The sequence below is a fragment of the Caretta caretta genome, chromosome 6, assembly GCF_965140235.1.
Source record: "Caretta caretta isolate rCarCar2 chromosome 6, rCarCar1.hap1, whole genome shotgun sequence".
NCBI classification, from domain to species: Eukaryota; Metazoa; Chordata; order Testudines; family Cheloniidae; genus Caretta; species Caretta caretta.
In genome coordinates, this window is record NC_134211.1 from 558,909 (window position 1) to 580,669 (window position 21,761).

The window sequence follows — 21,761 nt, forward strand, 5'->3', positions numbered from 1 at the left end:
CTATACGTATATCTATTTCCATCGACACCGGTACCCACAGCCCCGGGCCCCTCCCCGTCCCCACAGGCCCCGGGGCCCCCTCCCCGTCCCCACAGCCCCGGGCCCCCTCCCCGGTCCCCACAGCCCCGGGCCCCCTCCCCGTCCCCACAGCCCCTCCCCGTCCCCACAGCCCCTCCCCGTCCCCCACAGCCCCTCCCCGTCCCCACAGCCCCGGGCCCCCTCCCCCGTCCCCACAGCCCCTGGGCCCCCTCCCCGTCCCCACAGCCCCGGGCCCCTCCCCGTCCCCACAGCCCCGGGGCCCCCTCCCCGTCCCCACAGCCCCGGGGCCCCTCCCCGTCCCCACAGCCCCTGCTCCATCGACACCGGTCCCACAGCCCCGGGCCCCCTCCCCCGTCCCCACAGCCCCGGGGCCCCTCCCCGTCCCCACAGCCCTCCTGCTCCATTCGACACGCCCCGGGTACCCACAGCCCCGGGCCCCCTCCCCGTCCCCCACAGCCCCGGGCCCCCTCCCCGTCCCCACAGCCCCGGGCCCCCTCCCCGTCCCCACAGCCCCGGGGCCCTCCCCGTCCCAACAGCCCCGGGCCCCCTCCCCGTCCCCACAGCCCCGGGCCCCCTCCCCGTCCCCACAGCCCCGGGCCCCCTCCCCGTCCCCACAGCCCCGCGGGCCCCCCTCCCCGTCCCCACAGCCCCGGGGCCCCCTCCCCGTCCCCACAGCCCCGGGCCCCTCCTCCCCGTCCCCACAGCCCCGGGCCCCCCTCCCCGTCCCCACAGCCCCGGGCCCCCTCCCCGTCCCCACAGCCCCGGGCCCCCTCCCCGTCCCCACAGCCCCGGGCCCCCTCCCCGTCCCCACAGCCCCGGGCCCCCTCCCCGTCCCCCACAGCCCCGGGCCCCCCTCCCGTCCCCGACAGCCCCGGGCCCCTCGGCCCCTCCCCGTCCCCACAGCCCCGTGCCCCCTCCCCGGTCCCCACAGCCCCGGGGCCCCCTCCCCGTCCCCACAGCCCCGGGGCCCCTCCCCGTCCCCACAGCCCCGGGGCCCCTCCCCGTCCCCACAGCCCCGTGCTCCATCGCCACCCGGTACCCACAGCCCCGGGGCCCCCTCCCCGTCCCCACAGCCCCGGGGCCCCCTCCCCGTCCCCACAGCCCGGGCCCCTCCCGTCCCACAGCCCCTGCCCTCGCCCGTCCCCACAGCCCCGGGCCCCCTCCCCGTCCCCACAGCCCCGGGCCCCCTCCCCCGTCCCCACAGCCCGCGGGCCCCCTCCCCGTCCCCACAGCCCCGGGGCCCCTCCCCGTCCCCACAGCCCCGGGGCCCCCTCCCCGTCCCCACAGCCCCGGGCCCCTCCCCGTCCCCACAGCCCCGGGCCCCCCTCCCCGTCCCCACAGCCCCGGGCCCCCTCCCCGTCCCCACAGCCCCGGGCCCCCTCCCCGTCCCCCACAGCCCCGGGCCCCCTCCCCGTCCCCACAGCCCCGGGCCCCCTCCCCGTCCCCACAGCCCCGGGCCCCCTCCCCGTCCCCACAGCCCCGGGCCCCCTCCCCGTCCCCACAGCCCCGGGGCCCCTCCCCGTCCCCACAGCCCGGGGCCCCCTCCCCGTCCCCACAGCCCCTGCTCCATCGACACCGGTACCCACAGCCCCGGGGCCCCCTCCCCGTCCCCACAGCCCCGGGCCCCCTCCCCGTCCCCACAGCCCCGGGCCCCCTCCCCGTCCCCACAGCCCCGGGGCCCCTCCCCGTCCCCCACAGCCCCTGCTCCATCGACACCGGTACCCACAGCCCCGGGCCCCCTCCCCGTCCCACAGCCCCGGGCCCCCTCCCGTCCCCACAGCCCCGGGGCCCCCTCCCCGTCCCCACAGCCCCGGGCCCCCTCCCCCGTCCCCACAGCCCCGGGCCCCCTCCCCGTCCCCACAGCCCCGGGCCCCCTCCCCGTCCCCACAGCCCCTGTCTCCATCGACACCGGTACCCACAGCCCCGGGCCCCCTCCCCGTCCCCACAGCCCCGGGCCCCTCCCCGTCCCCACAGCCCCGGGGCCCCCTCCCCGTCCCCACAGCCCCGGGCCCCTCCCCGTCCCCACAGCCCCGGGCCCCCTCCCCGTCCCCCACAGCCCCTGCTCCATCGACACCGGTACCCACAGCCCCGGGCCCCCTCCCCGTCCCCACAGCCCCGGGCCCCCTCCCCGTCCCCACAGCCCCGGGCCCCCTCCCCGTCCCCACAGCCCCGGGCCCCTCCCCGTCCCCACAGCCCCTGCTCCAATCGACACCGGTACCCACAGCCCCGGGGCCCCTCCCCGTCCCCACAGCCCCGGGCCCCCTCCCCGTCCCCACAGCCCCTGCTCCATCGACACCGGTACCCACAGCCCCGGGGCCCCTCCCCGTCCCCACAGCCCGGGGCCCCTCCCCGTCCCCACAGCCCCGGGGCCCCTCCCCGTCCCCACAGCCCCTGCTCCATCGACACCGGTACCCACAGCCCCGGGCCCCCTCCCCGTCCCCACAGCCCCGGGCCCCCTCCCCGTCCCCACAGCCCCGGGCCCCTCCCCGTCCCCACAGCCCCGGGCCTCCTCCCCGTCCCCACAGCCCCGGGGCCTCCTCCCCGTCCCCACAGCCCCTGCTCCATCGACACCGGTACCCACAGCCCCGGGCCCCCTCCCCGTCCCCACAGCCCCGGGCCCCCTCCCCGTCCCCACAGCCCCGGGGCCTCCTCCCCGTCCCCACAGCCCCTGCTCCATCGACACCGGTACCCACAGCCCCGGGCCCCCTCCCCGTCCCCACAGCCCCGGGGCCCCTCCCCGTCCCCACAGCCCCGGGGCCCCTCCCCGTCCCCACAGCCCCGGGCCCCCTCCCCGTCCCCACAGCCCCTGCTCCATCGACACCGGTACCCACAGCCCCGGGCCCCCTCCCCGTCCCCACAGCCCCGGGCCCCCTCCCCGTCCCCACAGCCCCGGGCCCCCTCCCCGTCCCCACAGCCCCGGGCCCCTCCCCGTCCCCACAGCCCCGGGCCTCCTCCCCGTCCCCACAGCCCCTGCTCCATCGACACCGGTACCCACAGCCCCGGGCCCCCTCCCCGTCCCCACAGCCCCGGGGCCCCGTCCCCGTCCCCACAGCCCCTGCTCCATCGACACCGGTACCCACAGCCCCGGGGCCCCTCCCCGTCCCCACAGCCCCGGGGCCCCTCCCCGTCCCCACAGCCCCGGGCCCCCTCCCCGTCCCCACAGCCCCGGGCCCCCTCCCCGTCCCCACAGCCCCTGCTCCATCGACACCGGTACCCACAGCCCCGGGCCCCCTCCCCGTCCCCACAGCCCCGGGCCCCCTCCCCGTCCCCACAGCCCCGGGCCTCCTCCCCGTCCCCACAGCCCCTGCTCCATCGACACCGGTACCCACAGCCCCGGGCCCCCCCTCCCCGTCCCCACAGCCCCGGGCCCCCCTCCCCGTCCCCACAGCCCCGGGGCCCCCTCCCCGTCCCCACAGCCCCGGGCCCCTCCCCGTCCCCACAGCCCCTGCTCCATTGACACCGGTACCCACAGCCCCGGGCCCCCTCCCCGTCCCCACAGCCCCTGCTCCATCGACACCGGTACCCACAGCCCCGGGCCCCCTCCCCGTCCCCACAGCCCCGGGCCCCCTCCCCGTCCCCACAGCCCCTGCTCCATCGACACCGGTACCCACAGCCCCGGGCCCCCCTCCCCGTCCCCACAGCCCCGGGCCCCCCTCCCCGTCCCCACAGCCCCGGGCCCCCCTCCCCGTCTCCACAGCCCCGGGGCCCCTCCCCGTCCCCACAGCCCCGGGCCCCTCCCCGTCCCCACAGCCCCTGCTCCATTGACACCGGTACCCACAGCCCCGGGCCCCCTCCCCGTCCCCACAGCCCCGGGGCCCCTCCCCGTCCCCACAGCCCCTGCTCCATTGACACCGGTACCCACAGCCCCGGGCCCCTCCCCGTCCCCACAGCCCCGGGCCCCCTCCCCGTCCCCACAGCCCCTGCTCCATCGACACCGGTACCCACAGCCCCGGGGCCCCCTCCCCGTCCCCACGGCCCCGGGGCCCCCTCCCCGTCCCCACAGCCCCGGGGCCCCCTCCCCGTCCCCACAGCCCCGGGGCCTCTGGCCCTGCCGACCCTGGGCTCCGGTCTCCCCCATCACAGTCTGGGGGCTGACCCCACCCTGCCTCCCCCACAGGGACCCCCACCTGCCGGTGCGGTTGGGGAGAGCGCTGGGGCGTGACCCATTAACCAGCCCTCCAGCCCCCGGGCCCAGCCTCCCCGTCCCTGACCCCCGGGGCTCCTGGGCCTGGCACTGACCCCCCCTCCCCACAGGCTGGTGAACGAGCTGTTGGCAGAGGAGCTGAAGCACATTCACGCCTTCGAGCAGCGCACGCTGACCCCCGAGCAGTGGGAGAAGGAGCGGGGGGGCCTGCAGTGAGACCCCCGGCCCCGGAGCAGGACGGAGCTGGGACCCCGCGCCCCACGGAGCTGAGAGACCAGCTGCAATAAAGGATTATGGGCAACAAACTAGTGTCTGACTGGTGCCCCCCACTCGCGACCCGCAGCCCCCCGCCAGCCCGGCCCTGCCCCGCCCAGCCCCGCCCGTGCCCCCACTCGCGACCCGCAGCCCCCCCGCCAGGCCAGGCCAGCCCTGCCCCCCCAGTCCTGCCGGTGCCCCTCACCTGGAGCCGTACCCAGTATTCCCAGCCAGCAGGCGGGTGGGGGAGGTGCCTAGCTGGGGCATTTCAGGTTATGAATTGGGAGGGGGGCAATTGAACCCTTTGTGGTTTTAACAATCCCTTGGTTTGATGCGTCCTGCAAAGCTGCCATCAGTAGCCTTTAGAATCAACACCTGTCCCGCGTGGGGGGCGTTCCCGTTTCCCCTGAGGTCTGACCTCCATCGTCTCCCCGTCTCCGCCATGGGCGGGGGGGGTCTCGGCCACGCCCCACCCCCAGCACAAAGCAGGGCAGAGGTGCTATTTACAAACTTTATTGGTAGAACCGTTCACAGCAGAAAGACACTGGTGCCCGTCCCCTCCCCTGGGGTGGCCCCCCCGTTCCACCATATCCCCCCCCCCCGTTACTCCCCTCACCCCAATGACTTAAACAACAAAGGTAAAAAAGATAAAAGCTTCTCTGTACAGGGCGGGAGGGATCCGGCCTCCCAGAGAGGGAGGGGAGGGTACGGGGAAGGGAAGGGGGATTATAGGGGCATTGGAGGGTTAATTTGGCAGGACCTGGCCCCCCATAAAGGTGTAGTGGGGGGGGCTCTTTGGCCATGGCAGATGCTGGGGCGGTGGGAAGCGCCGCTTGCTGGCAGCCAGGGGGGCAGAAAGAGGCTCCAGCTGTCAAAGCTTGTGGGGGGCGGGGGAGTTCCAGTGCCATGGGGCAGCCCTGAGTTTGACAGAAAGTTGTGGGGGGACAGAGGCTCCCCCCGGCTATTTGGCAGCCTGCGTCTCCAGCACCGCGATGCGTCGGTCCTGCTCTGCCACCCTCGCCTGCAGCTGCCGCACGTCCTCGGTCAACTTCTCCAGCGCCTGGGGAGGGGGAGAGCTCGTGGGGTGCCCCTCGCTCCCGGCCTGCAGCCCCCTGCTGGCCCAGCCATGGGGTCCCCTCCCCCAGCTCTACAGGTGCCCCCCGCTCCCGACCCACAGCCCCCTGCCGGCCCAGCCATGGGGTCCCCTCCCCCAGCTCTACAGGTGCCCCCCGCTCCCGACCCACAGCCCCCTGCCGGCCCAGCCCTGGGCTCCCCTCCCCCAGCTCTGCCGGTGCCCCCTGCTCCCGACCCACAGCCCCCTGCCGGCCCAGCCCTGGGGTCCCCTCCCCCAGCTCTACCGGTGCCCCCTGCTCCCGACCCACAGCCCCCTGCCGGCCCAGCCCTGGGGTCCCCTCCCCCAGCTCTACCGGTGCCCCCTGCTCCCGACCCACAGCCCCCTGCCGGCCCAGCCATGGGGTCCCCTCCCCCAGCTCTGCTGGTGCCCCCCACTTCCGGCCCGCGGCCCCCTCCCCCAGCTCTGCCGGTGCCCCCCGCTCCCGACCCACAGCCCCCTGCCGGCCCAGCCATGGGGGCCCCTCCCCCAGCTCTGCCGGTGCCCCCCCGCTCCCGACCCACAGCCCCCTGCCGGCCCAGCCATGGGGTCCCCTCCCCCAGCTCTGCCGGTGCCCCCCCGCTCCCGGCCCGCAGCCCCCTGCCGGCCCAGCCCTGGGCTCCCCTCCCCCAGCTCTGCCGGTGCCCCCCGCTCCCGGCCCGCAGCCCCCTGCCGGCCCAGCCCTGGGCTCCCCTCCCCCAGCTCTGCCGGTGCCCCCCGCTCCCGACCCGCAGCCCCCTGCCGGCCCAGCCCTGGGCTCCCCTCCCCCAGCTCTGCCGGTGCCCCCCGCTCCCGACCCGCAGCCCCCTGCCGGCCCAGCCCTGACCTCCCCTCCCCCAGCTCTGCCGGTGTCCCTCGCTCCCGACCTGCAGCCCCCCCCCATCTCACCCCAGGGCTGGCCCCATCGGGGCAAGGCTGGCTCCGGCGCGGCTCCAGGATGCTCTTGTTGACTTTGAACTCGCGACTCTTGGGTGGGACGTATCCATCCTTCAGGGAGATGAGCAGGGGGCCGGCGTCCTTGCCCCCAAACCATTCTTCTGCCGTCAGCGCGGGGTCGGGCCCGACCGTGTCGGGGTACAGGTCCTCCTGGAACAGATCTGACTGCGGGAGGAGAGAGCCAGCATGGGACCCAGGCGTCCATGCTCCCAGCCCCTCCCCAAGCCAAGATAGAACCTAGGCATCAGGGCTCCTCTCCCCTACCCGAGCTGGGATAGAACCCAGGCGTCCGAGCTCCCAGCCCCCGGCTCACCTTGCGGGGCACCGTCATGGCAATGGGCTCACATCTGCGCTCGTGGAGTTTGTAGAATCTGAAATGCGGAGGGAAGGGGGGGTTCAGAGTGGGGGGGGGTCTCTTGGGATCCCAGCAGTGGAGAGGATTGGGGGGCTGAGTGGTGTGGTTAGATGTTTGGCTGTGTGACAGTCTCCCTGTCTGCCGCCGCAGCCCTGTGCAGACAGCCGGCACACAGAACCGCCCAATGACCACAAGATCTGTTAAGGGATGAAGGCACCTGGCCAGGTTTATTGTCAACGAGGCAGGTACTAGGATCCCGCAGACTCTACCGGACCAATAATACAAGTGTGCCCGTAACAATGGACCTGCTCAGTGAACGGCAGGACTTTCCGTTCCCCCCTCTGCCAGCCAGAGACTCCATTTTATACATCAACACAAACCACTTACGTACGGCCCCCACCCATCGCTCTGTCCTCCTGCCCTGGGGGGGTCAGCGCGTCCCTGTTCTCTTTGGTGTTCGGGTTCCACTGGTCTGGGATGGGGACGTGAGTGTCGTGTGCCCAGCACCTCTCAGGAGGGTTTCCCCCAGCCTGGCTCTGCTCCGAGCCTTGCTTGAGCCCAGGGTTATGTCTCAGGGTCGCTTCCTACCACAAGGGCACTGCTGTGCAGTGCGGGGGGAAGGGATTATGGGGGGGCTGAGGAGGATTTCGGGGCACTGGAGGAGGCTGGGGATTGGGGGGATTCTGGGGTCTATGGGGAATTGGGAGGTTTCAGGGAGGGTTGGTGGCTGGGGAGATTTGGGGGGGCTTTGGAGTTCAAGGGGCATTTTGTGGGGTTCAGGGATTGTTGGGAGTCTGGGGGGCAGAGGGAGGTTTTGGGGGGCTGGGGGAATTCAGGTATCCAAAGGGAGGCTGGGGTTCCGAGGGGGTTTTGGGGGGACCTGGGGGGATTTAGGTGTCTGAAGAGAAGCTGGGGGGGTTTGGGGGGACTCGGGGGGATTCAGGTGTCTGAAGGGGGGTGGGGGGGTTTGGGGGGGACTTGAGGGATTCAGGTGTCCCAAGGGGGGTGGGGGGGTCTGAGAGGGTTTGGGGGGGTGGGGGTCCCCTGTACCTGGCGATCTCGCACTTGCTGACGTCCAGGCCCCGCTTGGGCATCCAGCCGCCCCCACGCTGGGACTCCTTGGAGCTGAAGATGGAGAGGAAGTGCAGGTAGGGGGCCTCGGGCGTCACCTCGAAGTAGCGGATGGAGCTGTCGCCCTGCGGGGGGGACAGATGGGGCGGTCAGCGGGGGGGAGCCGGGGAGCCCCCCCCCAGGACCCCCAAGCTCCTGTCCCCAGTGGGCTCCCCCGGACGCCTGGGTCCTGCACCAACCTTGCCGCAGAGGTAGACCATGCTGGTGTCGGGGTCGTAGTGGGGGACCAGCACCCCGCTGCTCGTGTCCAGCTCCTGCAGGTTCATGGGCTCCTCCAGGTGCGCCTGGTGTGGGGAGAGACCAGGGGGTCAGGGGGTGGCGGGGGCAGGGTCCCGCTCAGAGTCCCACAGCGCCACCTGCTGCTCCCTTGGGGAGGGGCTAGAGGAGAGGTAGGTGGGTGGGGCTAGAAGGCAGGGTTGGGGGCAGGGTTTCTCCCTGAGTTCTGCATCACTTGCTGGGGGGGGGGTGAGAAGGGGTCGCCCCATGGGAGGGGGTGTGAGGCAGGCTCCCAGGGGGGCCCAGGGGGAGGGGGTCTCCCGGCTCCCTGGGGGGCGGGGTCTCCCTGGGGGATGGGGTCCCAGGGGGCGGGGTCTCCCCGGGTCCCAGGGGGCGGGGTCTCACCGGGTCCCACAGCGCCACCTGGCGCTCGCTCATGCGGCTGAAGCCCGTGGTGAGGATCTTGCCGTCGGCCAGCAGGACAGCGCGGACCGGCCGGGAGCCCTCGTGGGGGCTGGCCTTTTCCTGTGGGGAGACGGGGGTCAGAGAGACAGGCAGCCCCCCACGCCCCCTAGCCCCAGGCCATAGCCGTCCCCTCGGCCCCCCGCCCCCGCGGCCCCGCCCCGCACTCACGGCGAGCAGGCGGCCGGAGCGGGGCTCGATCACGCGGACCCGGCGGTCCCGGCAGGTGGTGCAGAGGCGGGAGCCGTCGCGGCTCCAGGCCACGCTGTGGATGACGTCGGGGTGCAGGTCCCGCAGCTCCACGAGCGCTCGGCCCGAGCCCACGTCCCACAGCAGCACGGCGTTGTCACAGCCTGGGGGGGAGGGGGGTCAGCGGGGGCAGGGGGGCGCCCCCCAGCCCCTGGGAGCACCTGCGCTCAGCAGCACGGCGTTGTCACAGCCTAGGGGAGGGGGCTCGGCGGGGGTGGGGCGGGGGGCAGGGGGCGGAGCAGGGGGGCGCCCCCCAGCCCCTGGGAGCACCTGCGCTCAGCAGCACGGCGTTGTCACAGCCTAGGGGAGGGGAGGGGGCTCGGCGGGGGTGGGGCAGGGGGCGGAGCAGGGGGGCGCCCCCCAGCCCCTGGGAGCACCTGCGCTCAGCAGCACGGCGTTGTCACAGCCTAGGGGAGGGGAGGGGGCTCGGCGGGGGTGGGGCAGGGGGCGGAGCAGGGGGGCGCCCCCCAGCCCCTGGGAGCACCTGCGCTCAGCAGCACGGCGTTGTCACAGCCTAGGGGAGGGGAGGGGAGGGGGGTCAGCGGGGGTGGGGTGGGGGGCAGGGGGCGGAGCAGGGGGGCGCCCCCCAGCCCCTGGGAGTACCTGCGCTCAGCAGCACGTTCTGGGCCGTGGGGTGCCAGGCCACGATGCCGACGCGCTTCGAGTGCCCCTCCAGCGTGACCACCGGCTCCGTCAGGGGTCGCACGAGCCCCCCGTCCGGTATCTCCCATACCTGCGGGGAGACAGCGGGGTCACCCCGGCCCCACACGCTCTGGGGGGAGCGGCCTGGGGCCTTCGGATCAACCCCCCCGCTCACCATGACGGTGCAGCCCCAGGCCCCCCCCGCTCACCATGACGGTGCAGTCCTCAGAGCCGCTGGCGATGATGTTGTCATTGTGTGGGCACCACTCGATGTCCAGCACCGGGGCCGTGTGCCCGCACACCAGGGGCTGCGACTTGTCCAGGCGCCCGGTCTGCCGGGAGAAGAGCTGAGTTAGGACCCAGGTGCCCAAGATCCCCCTCAAACCACTGCACCCCATCTCCCCTCCAGTGATTTCCCTGCACCCCCCCTGAATTTCCCCAGCGCCACCCCCAGCTTTGTGAACTAGTTACATGCCAATTTAGTGACTGTTTGGAAATTTGAATTGAAATGGAAACATTAATACACCCTTTAAAAGCGTACTCAGTGTACGCTAAACGACGTGTAGCTGGCAAAGTATCGTAGATGTGAGAAGTGGGAACGCAGACTAGCTTCCTTGTCCAGCTGTTTATGGCCAGGTCGGTGCCTCCATGTCGGCGATGTTGGTGCACCTAATCGTTTCAAATGAGGATTTGTGAGCAGAGTCGAAAGGAGCTCGCCCTGACAGCCAGTGATGGGCTGGGGGGAAAGACTCCAGGACCAGCTTGTATTTACATCCACACCTCACCTACCCAGGTAGCCAGCAAACAGAGCTGCCTTGCCCGAGTGATAGATTTGGGCTGGGGTTCGGTTACAAATCACTTGAAGGGGCGGGGGGGACGAAATGTTGTTGTTCTTATTGTCGGAGTAAAGGGCAGTAGAACAGGACTTAGGGCATGGAGAGAGAGGGTGGGGACAGGGGTTTTGCTTGATGGTCTTGTCTAGTCACAAGTACGATTGGACCTGCCCCTCTCCACTGTTTAAAGACAGAGCTGATCAGGCTCCATAGAGAGTCTTTTGTTCTGTTAAAAGAAAAGGAGTCCTCCTTTTCTTTTTGCGAATACAGACTAACCCGGCTGTTACTCTGAAACTTGTTCTGTTAAGTGACCACTGCAGCTGCAGTCACTGAGAATCAGGTCTAAGTGCTCAGACCAGCTGTGGGACAGGGTTTCTTGGCAGAGACGGCCCAGTCTGCACTCGCAGCGAGGTCCCCCCCCCGCCCCCCGAGAGCTCGGCTGAAATCACAGAGAGCCGGTGGGACCTCAAGAGACCGACTCGCAGAGGTCTCGGGGCAGGTGGCAGCCGAAGGTGACGGCGCAGGGCCATTGGCAACCGAGCGATGGAGTGAACGGTGGCACAACGAACAGCAGTGGCCAGAGCGAACCGTGAGCAGCTGGAGGAACGAGCAAGGGGCCTTCTTGCCCCCACGTGGGCGGTGAACTCACGTGAGAGCACCTCTGAACTCTGAGTCTCCACTGACCAAGGACAACACCAGTGCGCGGGGTGCGGTGGAGGGGAAAGTGAGGGGCACGTTAAATAAACACTTGTTGGACTATATTTTAGTGACTTTGCTCCAGAATGCTAGATTTGTGACTGGGAATGGAAACTTATAGACATATGTTTCCTAGTAGGCCAAGATTTTTAAAATGCATTATTTGCCAAGGTTGTTATCTCACCTTGTTGCTATCTCGAGAGGTCGTCATGTTGGGGAGTTTCTGTACTAAACATTTTTATTATTATAATTAATTTTTATATAAGAGCGGCCCTACTGGGTCAGACCAATGGTCCATCTAGCCCAGTGTCCTGTCTTCCAACAGTGGCCAAAGCCAGGGGCCCCAGGGGGAATGAACAGACCAGGGAATCATCAAGTGATCCATCCCCTGTTGACCATTCCCAGCCTCTGGCGAACAGGCTAGGGACACGCAGAGCATGGTTTTGCATCCCTCCCCAACCTGGCTAATAGCCACTGATGGACCTGTCCTCCAGGAATTTATCTAGTTCTTTTTTTAATCCTGTTATAGTTTTGGTCTTCACAGCATCCCCTGGCAAAGAGCTCCACGGGTTGACTTTATGTTGTGGGAAGAAATACTTCCTTTTGTTTTTTAAAACCTGCTGCCTATTAATTTCATTGGGTGACCCCTAGTTCATGTGTTACAAGAAGGAGTAAATAACACTTCCTGATTCACTCTCTCCACACCTGTCACGATTTTATAGACCTCGATCCTACCCCCCCTTAGTCATCTCTTTTCTAAGATGAAAATTCCCAGTCATTTTAATCTCTCCTCCTGTTTCACACCCCTAATCATTTCAGTTGCCCATCTCTGAACCTTCTCCAATTCCAATAGATCGTTTTGGGGATCGGGTGACCAGATCTGCCCACAGTGTTCAAGATGTGCACGTACCATGGATTAATATAGAGGCAATACGATATTTTCTGTCTTATCATCTCTCCCTTTCCTAATGGTTCCCAGCATTCTGTTCGCTTTGTTGACGGCTGCTGCACATTGCGTGGATGTTTGCAGAGAACTCTCCACACTGATGCCAAGATCTGTTTCTGGAGTGGTAACAGCTCATTCAGACCCATCATTGTATATGTAGAGTTGGGATTACATTTTTCAATGTGCATCACTTTGCATTTATCAACATTGAATTTCATCTGCCATTTTGTTGCCCACTTTTGAGAGATCCTTTCGTAGCTCTTCGCAGTCTGCCTGGGACTTACCTATCTTGAGTAGTTTTGTATCATCTGCAAATGTTGCCACCTCCCTGTTTACCCCTTTTTCCAGATCATTTATGAATATGTTGAACACTAATGGTCCCAGTACCGACCCCTCGGGGACACCACTATTTATCTCTCTGCATTCTGAAAACTGATAATTTATTCCTACCCTTTGTTTCCTGTCTTTTAACCAGTCACTGATCCATGAGAGGACTTCCCTGTTATCCCATGATGGCTTAATTTTCAAAAGTCAATTTAATTTAAATATATTTTTTTTAATTTATATTTTTTTAGAAATCTAGACCTGTTATGTGTGTTGGTGTATTTTGCATGATCCTTATGTTAAATTTGCATTATCCTAACAAAACATTTAATTTATTCATCTCTCTTTTATACGTTGCAGGTCAAAGTGAAAATGAAAAGACAAAAAACAATACAACCATTTTTCCACGCGAAGGCCTCAAAAACTAACCAAGGTGAAGAACACGTCAAGAACCAAGAACATCTCAACATGTCGTCTGAAGGGTCAAGTGGTGGATCTACATCCGACCAGCCCGAATACAGCTGCCTACTGAAGAAACAGAGTCTCCAAAACCTAAAGGCAGTTCCCGATGTTTGTTGGTCCAAGTGTTCACATTTATTGAAGTTACAACAGATGGCTACTGGTGCACCTCTTGCAAAAACACTTCCGAAGAAGGAAAGCTTCCCAATGCTACAACTGGTAAAAGTGGAGGAGCTGGGCTTGTCAGACCGATCAGCAAAGCCAATGCTGACAAACTACGTGAAAAGGCAGCCTCTGGACTGCATCAACATGCAGAAAGCCTTATAAGCCACTTTGAAAGCCAATTTTAGAAGTACTTAATGAGGCTGATAAGAATGCTGGAGACACAACACAGTTCATGGGAACAAACATGGCTGTGGCATCATCCTTCCTATGCAAGCAAGAGACACCGCACGCTGCAAACCGGAGGCCAGTGTGAAGTGCGCGGTCACTTGTTCATCCTGAAGTTGGACACTGGTTCCGAACAAGAGCAGCAAATGCTCACTGTCCTTCCGCAAGAAACTCACTGACTGGCTAGAGGCATGCGGGGCACCAGTGAAAGACTCAATGGTTAAAAAAGTGAAGAACTCTCTCACCGCATTCCAAACATTTGCATACATGGCTGACGAATGCGCCGATGCAAATGGGCATCAAGTATTAAGTCACTGTGTACGTTATCTGGATGTCAGTGATAGGCCAGTAGATGCATTTCTAGATGTTCAAGTTATAGAAGACACATCGGCTGCATCTGTGACAACCCACATCTTAGAAGAGTTAAAGGCTCGTCAGTGGGCCCCCAAACAGATGGCTGCTTGTGCATTTGATGGAGCTGCAAATGTCTCTGGAAGACATGGTGGAGCACAAGCTTGCTCAGAGAAAAGCGTAGCCCTGATCTCTCCTATACACACTGCAGAGGCCATCTACTCCAGCTAGCGCCAGCATGAGCTGCAGACTCTTCAAAAGACATTCAAAAGCTGTACATTTAATGTCTTCTTTATATTCTTTTTTCAGCAAGAGTCCAAAAAGACTGAATATCTTGGAAAGTATAGAAGATACACTGGGACTGAAGTTCAAATTAGTCCAACTTTGGAAAACCCTCTGGCTTTCTCATGAGCAGTCCTTGGCTGTTGTCTTAAAATTACTCCAGCCGTTATTACTGGCTTTGGAAAGTGTCTACCAAGATGGGATGGATCTAAGTAGTGAGGCTGGTGGATTACTTTTGCTACTACGTTCAGAGAAGACTATCGCCGTTCTCTCTCTCGTAAGCCTACTGTTGAAACCACTTGGGTCATTAAACAATGCCATCCAGGCATCTGCTAGGACAGTAGTAGATCTTTCTCCAGCAAGAGAAGCTACATTTGGATCAATCCGAGAGCTAGCCATTGAAAAAGTACTGGAAGAAGCAAAGACGTCGGTCCAGAAGTTGACTACTGAAGGCATTTATATCGAATCCTTAAGTGAAGAGGACAAGAAGTGTTAAGACAACTGAAAAAGTACACAGGCTTGATTTTTAAAAATCTACAACAGCGACTTCTAGATTCTACTCACCCTCTACGTAGCTTTTACAGATCCCTGTCCTATAAAACACCGACCGTTGAGTGGAGCGCAGAGGTGAAAGTAAGCCGGTACACCCCGGTACGGCGCACCAGTAAGAGCCGGGGCGCCGTACCAGGACCGGCTTTCCCAGAGGGCAGTTTAAAGCCCTGGGGTAGCGGCGGCTGGAGCCCCGGGGCCCTTTAAATCCCCGATGGAGCCTGGCCACCCCTACCCCAGGGCTCGGGCAGCAGGGCTCCGGCAGCCGCTACCACAGCGGAGCCCCAGGCCCTTTAAAGCTCTGCCAGAGCCCAGAGCCCCGGGGAGCGATGGCAGCCGGGAGCTCCCAGGGCTCCTCAGTGATTTAAAGGGCCCGGGGCTCCGCTGTAGCGGCAGCTGGAGCCCGGGGCCCTTTAAATCGCCCCCGAGCCCCGGGGCTCCCAGCCGCCTCTGCAGCTGGAGGCCTGGCCCTTTAAATCAGGGCCCGGGATGTAAGGCCACGCCTCTTCTGGTTGAGGCCACGCCCCCTGCTCTGGGCTCCGGGGTAGGGGTAAGTCCTCTGACTTACTTTCACCCCGGTGGGGTGAGGCAGGAGCAGCCAGGGGCTGCCATGTGCTCGGGACAGAAGAGGGAATTTGAACACAGGGTGGACTATCACAGGACGGATGGATGAAGATTTGACTTCGACTTCTGTATCCTCACTCGCGGCCCGAGCCCGAGCCCGAGCCCGAGCCCGTCGTTGAGCTATGTTTCCTGGCTGAAAGAAGCAGGAACTCCTCTCTTGCAGCCCCAGCCCCAAGGGCGACAGCCGAGCGCTCTTTTTCACCATTGACTGGAGCTTTGTGCTCTGAAAGGCGTCGCCTTCTGCCTGGTCTCGGGAAGGAACCAAGGAGCCTCGCAGCTGAAGGGCTGCAAGGACCGGCCACACGAGAAGCCTCCGAAGAGGAGCGCGCGGCATTCAAGAAGTTCATTAGCAGAGCTGTGCAAAATGATACCAAGAAACCCAGACGGATGTCGACGTCGTGCTTCAGAGGAGGCTTGAGTAGCCAACTCTAATTTGTGTGATGGTTTTAAAACATGAGTTAAATCTAATGAAATGGTCATGAAACATTTTTCAGTTTTTACTCTGGTGCCATACAGCCCCCCTTCACCCTCACCATCGGCCCTGACACTCCCCCCCCGTAAATTCGAACACCCCCCCACCCCACCCAATTTCAATTCCTGGGGAAACCACTGCTCCCCTCCCCGGGCCGGGCTGGGGAGAGAACCCAGGTGTCCTGGCTCCTGACTGCAGTTACACGCTTTTCCCACCAGACGGTGCAATAGAAGCTTCACCCTTTGCACTCGGAAGAGCGCGATTCTCCCCTTTGCTGCCCCTCCCTGCCCCCCCCGGGGAGCTTCCCTCCCCCCCACCCCGGTCAGGGGGTGAAGCCCTGAGACTCCCTGAATACCTGTGGGGCATCTGGGAGTCAGGGTTGGGGCAGGTGAAGAGTGGGGTGCAGTGCTTAGAACAGGGGGCCTGGGAGTCAGGACTCCTGGGTTCTCTCTGGGCTCTGGGAGGGGAGTGGGAGTTGGAGGGTTAGAGCAGGCGGGGTTGGGAGCCAGGACTCCTGGGTTCTCTCCAGGCTCGGGGAGGGGTGGTGGTAAGTGTTTGGGGGGGGCGGCTCCCCCCATGGCCCCAGGGGAGTTTCCCGGGGCGGGGGGACTGGTGTCTGGTTGTGTCTGTCTTGCGACACTGCTCCCAGCCTCAGTGCCCCAGACATGCCCATAAAAGGCGACATGAGGCCTACCGCTGCCGTGGGGCAGGAAACGTGGTGAGAACACAGCCCGGTCTGGTAGCAGGGCCGGTCGCTCCTTCAGCACCAGGGGCTCCGGGGTCCTTCCTAGGCTCCCACCCACATGCCAGGACTCCTGAATCCCTACTTGGCTCTTCCCTGACCCCACTCCCACCCAGACTCCTGGGTCCCTCCTTCCCCCTCATTGACAGCCCCGACCTCACTGCATGCCACACCCGCTGAGCACAGACTCCCCCTCCCAGCTCCCCCCATCGTCTCCCTGAGTAGCGAGGTGGGACCCACAAATATGGCAGTCCCAGAAAAAAGTTACCCAGGGATTGAGGAATGATGGGAAATTCCCGAACGGCCAAGGCAGTGCAGGGCTCAAGGGGTTAAAACCAAAGACATTGTGTCTGTGGAAGGGGAGCCAGGGCTGGGGTGCCAGGGGGCTGCAGGTCAGGAGTGAGGGGCACCGGCAGGGCTGGGGGAGGGGCTCTCTCTGTTCTCTGTGTTTCTGCGCCCATCACGATGGAGTCACAAGACGGCACATCCTGGGTCCCTCCAAGGCCTCATCCTGCCGCCCCCTTCCCCCAGGCCAGGGAAGGACACAGGGCCCTTTATCCCACTGCTGCCCCTCACTCCCGACCCGCAGCCCCCTGCTAGCCCAGGGCTGCCCCCCCCAGCTCTGCCAGTGCCCCTCACTCCCGACCCGCAGCCCCCTGCCAGCCCAGTCCTGCCCCCCCAGCTCTGCCGGTGCCCCTCACTCCCGACCCGCAGCCCCCTGCTAGCCCAGGGCTGCCCCCCCCCCAGCTCTGCCGGTGCCCCTCACTCCCGACCCGCAGCCCCCTGCTAGCCCAGGGCTGCCCCCCCCAGCTCTGCCGGTGCCCCTCACTCCCGACCCGCAGCCCCCTGCTAGCCCAGGGCTGCCCCCCCCAGCTCTGCCGGTGCCCCTCACTCCCGACCCGCAGCCCCCTGCCAGCCCAGTCCTGCCCCCCCCCAGCTCTGCTGGTGCCCCTCACTCCCGACCCGCAGCCCCCTGCCAGCCCAGTCCTGCCCCCCCCGCTCCCCTTCTTAGGTAATGTTCTATCCCTCCCCATCTGTCTGTGTTTCCGGGGGGGGGGGGGGGGGTTGTGAAACCGCCAAACAGGCAGATCTTGACTTTTTTGCCTTAAATGGCTCCAAATTTGAACTTGGGGCGGAAGAAGGCGTATAAAAGGGGAAGTGGGTTTGGGGAGGGGAGGGGGGGCAGGTCTGAGACAGCTCAGCCCTCCCCCAGTCCAACCGGAGCTTGCATGGCAAGGTGGTGGGGGGGTCGTGTCAGGTCACAGCTGGATCCCCAATGCAATGCCGAGTAGCAGGGGCTGCGGGAGTGAGGGGCGCCGGCCGGGCTGGGGGGGTGGGCGGAGTTACCTTGGCCAGCGGCAGCACCATGAAGGCCCCTCCCCCACTGGCCTCCACGATCATGGCCAGGAATTTGGGGTTCACGGAGCAGAAGCTGCTGTCCCAGGTGGTCTGTGAGATCCGCACGTCGTCGTAGCACTGGTCGGCCTTCGCCGGCTGCCCGAACACATGGCGGAACTTGCTGCTGCGCACGACTTTCCGGCTCATGGCGGCTGGGGAGAGACGCCGGGGTCAACGGTGCCCCTCACTCCCGACCGCAGCCCCTGCTGGCCCAGCCCTGGGCTCCCCTCCCCCAGCTCAGCTGGTGCCCCTGTTCTATCTGTCTCCGTGCCCCCCGCCCCCTGGGTTACCTCATGAGACCTCCTTTCCCAGCTGCCCCCGGAGAGCCCCTCTCCAGCACTGGAGGAGGTGGGGACACAGGATACAGCCCCCCCGCCCCAGTAATCCCCTCGGCTGAGTCCCCTCCCCATGCCCCAGGTAGCTGTCTCCACCATCACCCTGCCTGCCCCTCCCAGCCAGCTGCAAACCTCTTCACAGCTCAATATGTGCGTCCCCAGGGCTCTGCAGGGAGCTGGGTTGGGAGTAAGAGACACATAGTGCAGAGAGGGGAAGGGGCCGGCCAAGAGAACCCAGGAGTCCTGGATCCCGGCCCCCTCCTAGAGCCCAAGATAGAACGCAGGAGTCCTGGCTCCGGCCCCCTCCTTGAGCCCGAGATAGAACCCAGGAGTCCTGGCTCCTGGCCCCCTCCTAGAGCCCGAGATAGAACCCAGGAGTCCTGGCTCCTGGCCCCCTCCTAGAGCCCGAGATAGAACCCAGGAGTCCTGGCTCCTGGCCCCCTCCTTGAGCCCGAGATAGAACCCAGGAGTCCTGGCTCCTGGCCCCCTCCTAGAGCCCGAGATAGAACCCAGGAGTCCTGGCTCCCAGCCCCCTGCTCTCACCGGCTCCAGATGCTCTGGTGTCACAATGAGTCCCGAGGCTGCAGCTCGAGCGTTTTAACGGCCTGTCACAGCTTGGAGGGGGTGGCGCCTTAAAGGGCAAGCACGCCACAGGTGGGGCGGGGCCTTGGACACCACCCCTTCCACCTCCTCCATCTGGGGCCCAGGGGCCAGCTTGCCCTGGGAGGAGGGGAGCAGGGTTGGAAGTAAGGTGTAGGGGATACAGCTGTAAGAGACCGAATTGGGGCACGGGACCCAGGCGTCCGGGCTGGCAGCACTGGGCAGCTCTTCAGTGAACCAGCCATCCCCCGCCCTTCTTTTCCTGCTAGGCACCTCGGTCCAGAAATGGCTGGCCTGTGACTCCAGACACCTCTGTCCTTCTGTCCGTGTGTCCGTCCATCTGTCCGTCTGTCTGTGTGTCTGTCCCAATAGACCGCCTCTACTGGTCTACCTACCTGTTCACACACACATCTATCTATCTATCTATCTATCTATCTAGCCCCTTACACCCCCTCTATCCATCTATCTATCTATCCCCATGCACCCTCTCTCTCTCTCTCTCTCTCTCTCTCTCTCTCTCTCTATCTATCCATCCCCATGCACCCTATCTATCTATCTATCTATCTATCTATCTATCTATCTATCCCCAGACACCCCCTGTATCTATCTATCTATCTATCCCCATGCACCCTATCTATCTATCTATCTATCTATCTATCTATCTATCCCCATGCACCCTCTCTATCTATCTATCCCCAGACACCCCCTGTATCTATCTATCTATTTATCTATCTATCTAGCCCCTTACACCCCCTCTATCCATCTATCTATCTATCCCCATGCACCCTCTCTATCTATCTATCCCCAGACACCCCCTGTATCTATCTATCTATCTATCTATCTATCTATCTATCTATCCCCATGCACCCTATCTATCTATCTATCTATCTATCTATCTATCTATCTATCTATCCCCATGCACCCTATCTATCTATCTATCTATCTATCTATCTATCTATCTATCTATCTATCCCCATGCACCCTATCTATCTATCTATCTATCTATCTGTCCCCATGCACCCTCTCTATCTATCTATCCCCAGACACCCCCATATCTCTCTTTCTATCCCCTTAGATCCCCTCTACCTATCTATCCCCATCTAGCCCAGGAGCTGTCCGGGAGCCGTCAGACACACCCTGTGCTCTGGCTCCCCCCGGCCCAGCTTTCACCATTCCGCTCTGCCCTGTGGCAGGAGCTGCCCAGAGCTGGATGTGCCGGTCCCGCCCGTCCCCACATAGGCCGGCCGCCTTGGGGCAGGGATGGCCTCTCCCTCTCTGTCTGGTTCCCCCGTGGCTGAGGCCAGGAGGGGGTATTTGCTCATCCCCTTGGATCCCCCGAGGGCCTAGCACCGGGAAGGGAATTTCAGCCTCCTTCCCCATCGGGTGCTCCAGAACTTGGGCTAAAGTGCCCTGGGGCAAGGCCCCCTGTCCGGAGCGGAGCCGGCCGGAGATGGAGGCTGTCCCACGGCCCAGGGCCTCTCTCCCCGGGGTTAATCACAGTCGCCCCGATGCCTTTCATCTGGAACTGGCCTGGCACCATCGGTTCTCGCCCTGCCGCTCGGTCCCGGGGCCAGAGCCAGCTCCCTTTGCGAGCAGCTGAACGTCTCTCTCCGGGACGGGCTCTCAGCCCCGGCTCCTCTCCGAGTTGTGGGCCAGGCCCCCGGGACATGAACCCAGCCCCGGTGCCTGGGCCCCCCATCCGGTCACTGCTGTCCCTCATCGAACACAGGGCTGGAGTGAGGCCTGTGCGGGGGAAAGGGGGGGCTGATTTCACTCAGCCAGGGCCAGTGATACCCAACCTCCCCTTACACTTAGCTCCCATCTAGGACTTGGTGGTGTCCAAGGGCTGCCCAAGTACCTGCTTGGGGGGGTGGGGTCAGCGCCCCCAGACTGGGGGGGCTCAAAACCACCAACCAACCTGCAGGGACTGGCCTGTGGGACTCCCTGCCACGTCACCCATAGTGGGGGATGGGCTGACCAGATGTCCCGATTGTATAGGGACAGGACTGATATTTGGAGCTTTGTCTTCTATAGGCGCCTATTACCCCCCCACCCCCACCCGATTTGTCCCACTCGCTGTCTGGTCACCCTAGGGGGGCAGCTGAAAGGAGCAGGGGCCTGGGCCTGAGGAAGGGGCAGGGTCTGCATGGGGAGGTGGGGCAGGGGCGTAGTCTGACGGGAGGGGAGGGGTCTGCATGGGGAGGTGGGGCAGGGGGCGGGATCCGATGGGAGGGGCGGGGTCTGCATGGGGAGGTGGGGCGGGGGCGGGGTCTGATGCGAGGGGCGGGGTCTGCATGGGGAGGTGGGGCGGGGACGGGGTCCGATGGGAGGGGCGGGGTCTGCATGGGGAGGTGGGGCAGGGGGCGGGATCTGATGGGAGGGGCGGGGTCTGCATGGGGAGGTGGGGTAGGGGGCGGGGTCTGATGGGAGGGGCGGGGTCTGCATGGGGAGGTGGGGCGGGGTCGGGGTCCGATGGGAGGGGCGGGGTCTGCATGGGGAGGTGGGGCGGGGGCGGGGTCCGATGGGAGGGGCGGGGTCTGCATGGGGAGGTGGGGCAGGGGGCGGGGTCCGATGGGAGGGGCGGGGTCTGCATGGGGAGGTGGGGTAGGGGGCGGGGTCCGATGGGAGGGGCGGGGTCTGCATGGGGAGGTGGGGCGGGGGCGGGGTCCGATGGGAGGGGCGGGGTCTGCATGGGGAGGTGGGGCGGGGGCGGGGTCCGATGGGAGGGGCGGGGTCTGCATGGGGAGGTGGGGCGGGGGCGGGGTCCGATGGGAGGGGCGGGGTCTGCATGGGGAGGTGGGGCGGGGGCGGGGTCCGATGGGAGGGGCGGGGTCTGCATGGGGAGGTGGGGCGGGGGCGGGGTCCGATGGGAGGGGCGGGGTCTGCATGGGGAGGTGGGGCGGGGGCGGGGTCCGATGGGAGGGGCGGGGTCTGCATGGGGAGGTGGGGCGGGGGCGGGGTCCGATGGGAGGGGCGGGGTCTGCATGGGGAGGTGGGGCAGGGGGCGGGGTCCGATGGGAGGGGCGGGGTCTGCATGGGGAGGTGGGGCAGGGGGCGGGGTCCGATGGGAGGGGCGGGGTCTGCATGGGGAGGTGGGGCATGGGCGGGATCCGATGGGAGGGGCGGGGTCTGCATGGGGAGGTGGGGTAGGGGGCGGGGTCTGATGGGAGGGGCGGGGTCTGAATGGGGAGGTGGGGCAGGGGGCGGGGTCCGATGGGAG

The 21,761-nt window shown here is 65.1% G+C and overlaps 2 protein-coding genes across 3 annotated transcripts in view; one reads left to right on the forward strand and one right to left on the reverse strand.

Annotated features, from left to right (window-relative positions):
- The window catches only part of BOLA2B (bolA family member 2B), a 10,679-nt gene extending 6,191 nt beyond the window's left edge, over nt 1-4,488 (forward strand). The window contains 1 exon segment of the mRNA XM_048853380.2: nt 4,294-4,488. Coding sequence (XP_048709337.2) covers nt 4,294-4,399 — 106 coding nt within the window. The 3' untranslated portion in view covers nt 4,400-4,488.
- Nucleotides 4,489-4,935: 447 nt separating this feature from the next.
- Nucleotides 4,936-18,541, reverse strand: CORO1A (coronin 1A). 2 transcript variants are annotated; one of them, XM_048853372.2, is made up of 11 exons: nt 18,485-18,541; nt 17,556-17,758; nt 9,750-9,872; nt 9,502-9,631; nt 8,821-9,002; nt 8,593-8,712; nt 8,151-8,255; nt 7,891-8,036; nt 6,799-6,856; nt 6,438-6,650; nt 4,936-5,498 (listed from the first exon to the last, which is right to left on the reverse strand). In XM_048853372.2, exons 2-11 carry the CDS (start codon nt 17,751-17,753, stop codon nt 5,400-5,402), a joined length of 1,374 nt encoding a protein of 457 aa, XP_048709329.1. In that variant the 5' UTR covers nt 17,754-17,758; nt 18,485-18,541; the 3' UTR covers nt 4,936-5,399. The 2 variants fall into 2 exon arrangements, with proteins under 2 accessions (XP_048709329.1, XP_074985220.1); XM_075129119.1 differs by lacking the exon at nt 18,485-18,541 and adding an exon at nt 17,897-17,916.
- Between the last annotated feature and the right edge of the window lie 3,220 nt (nt 18,542-21,761).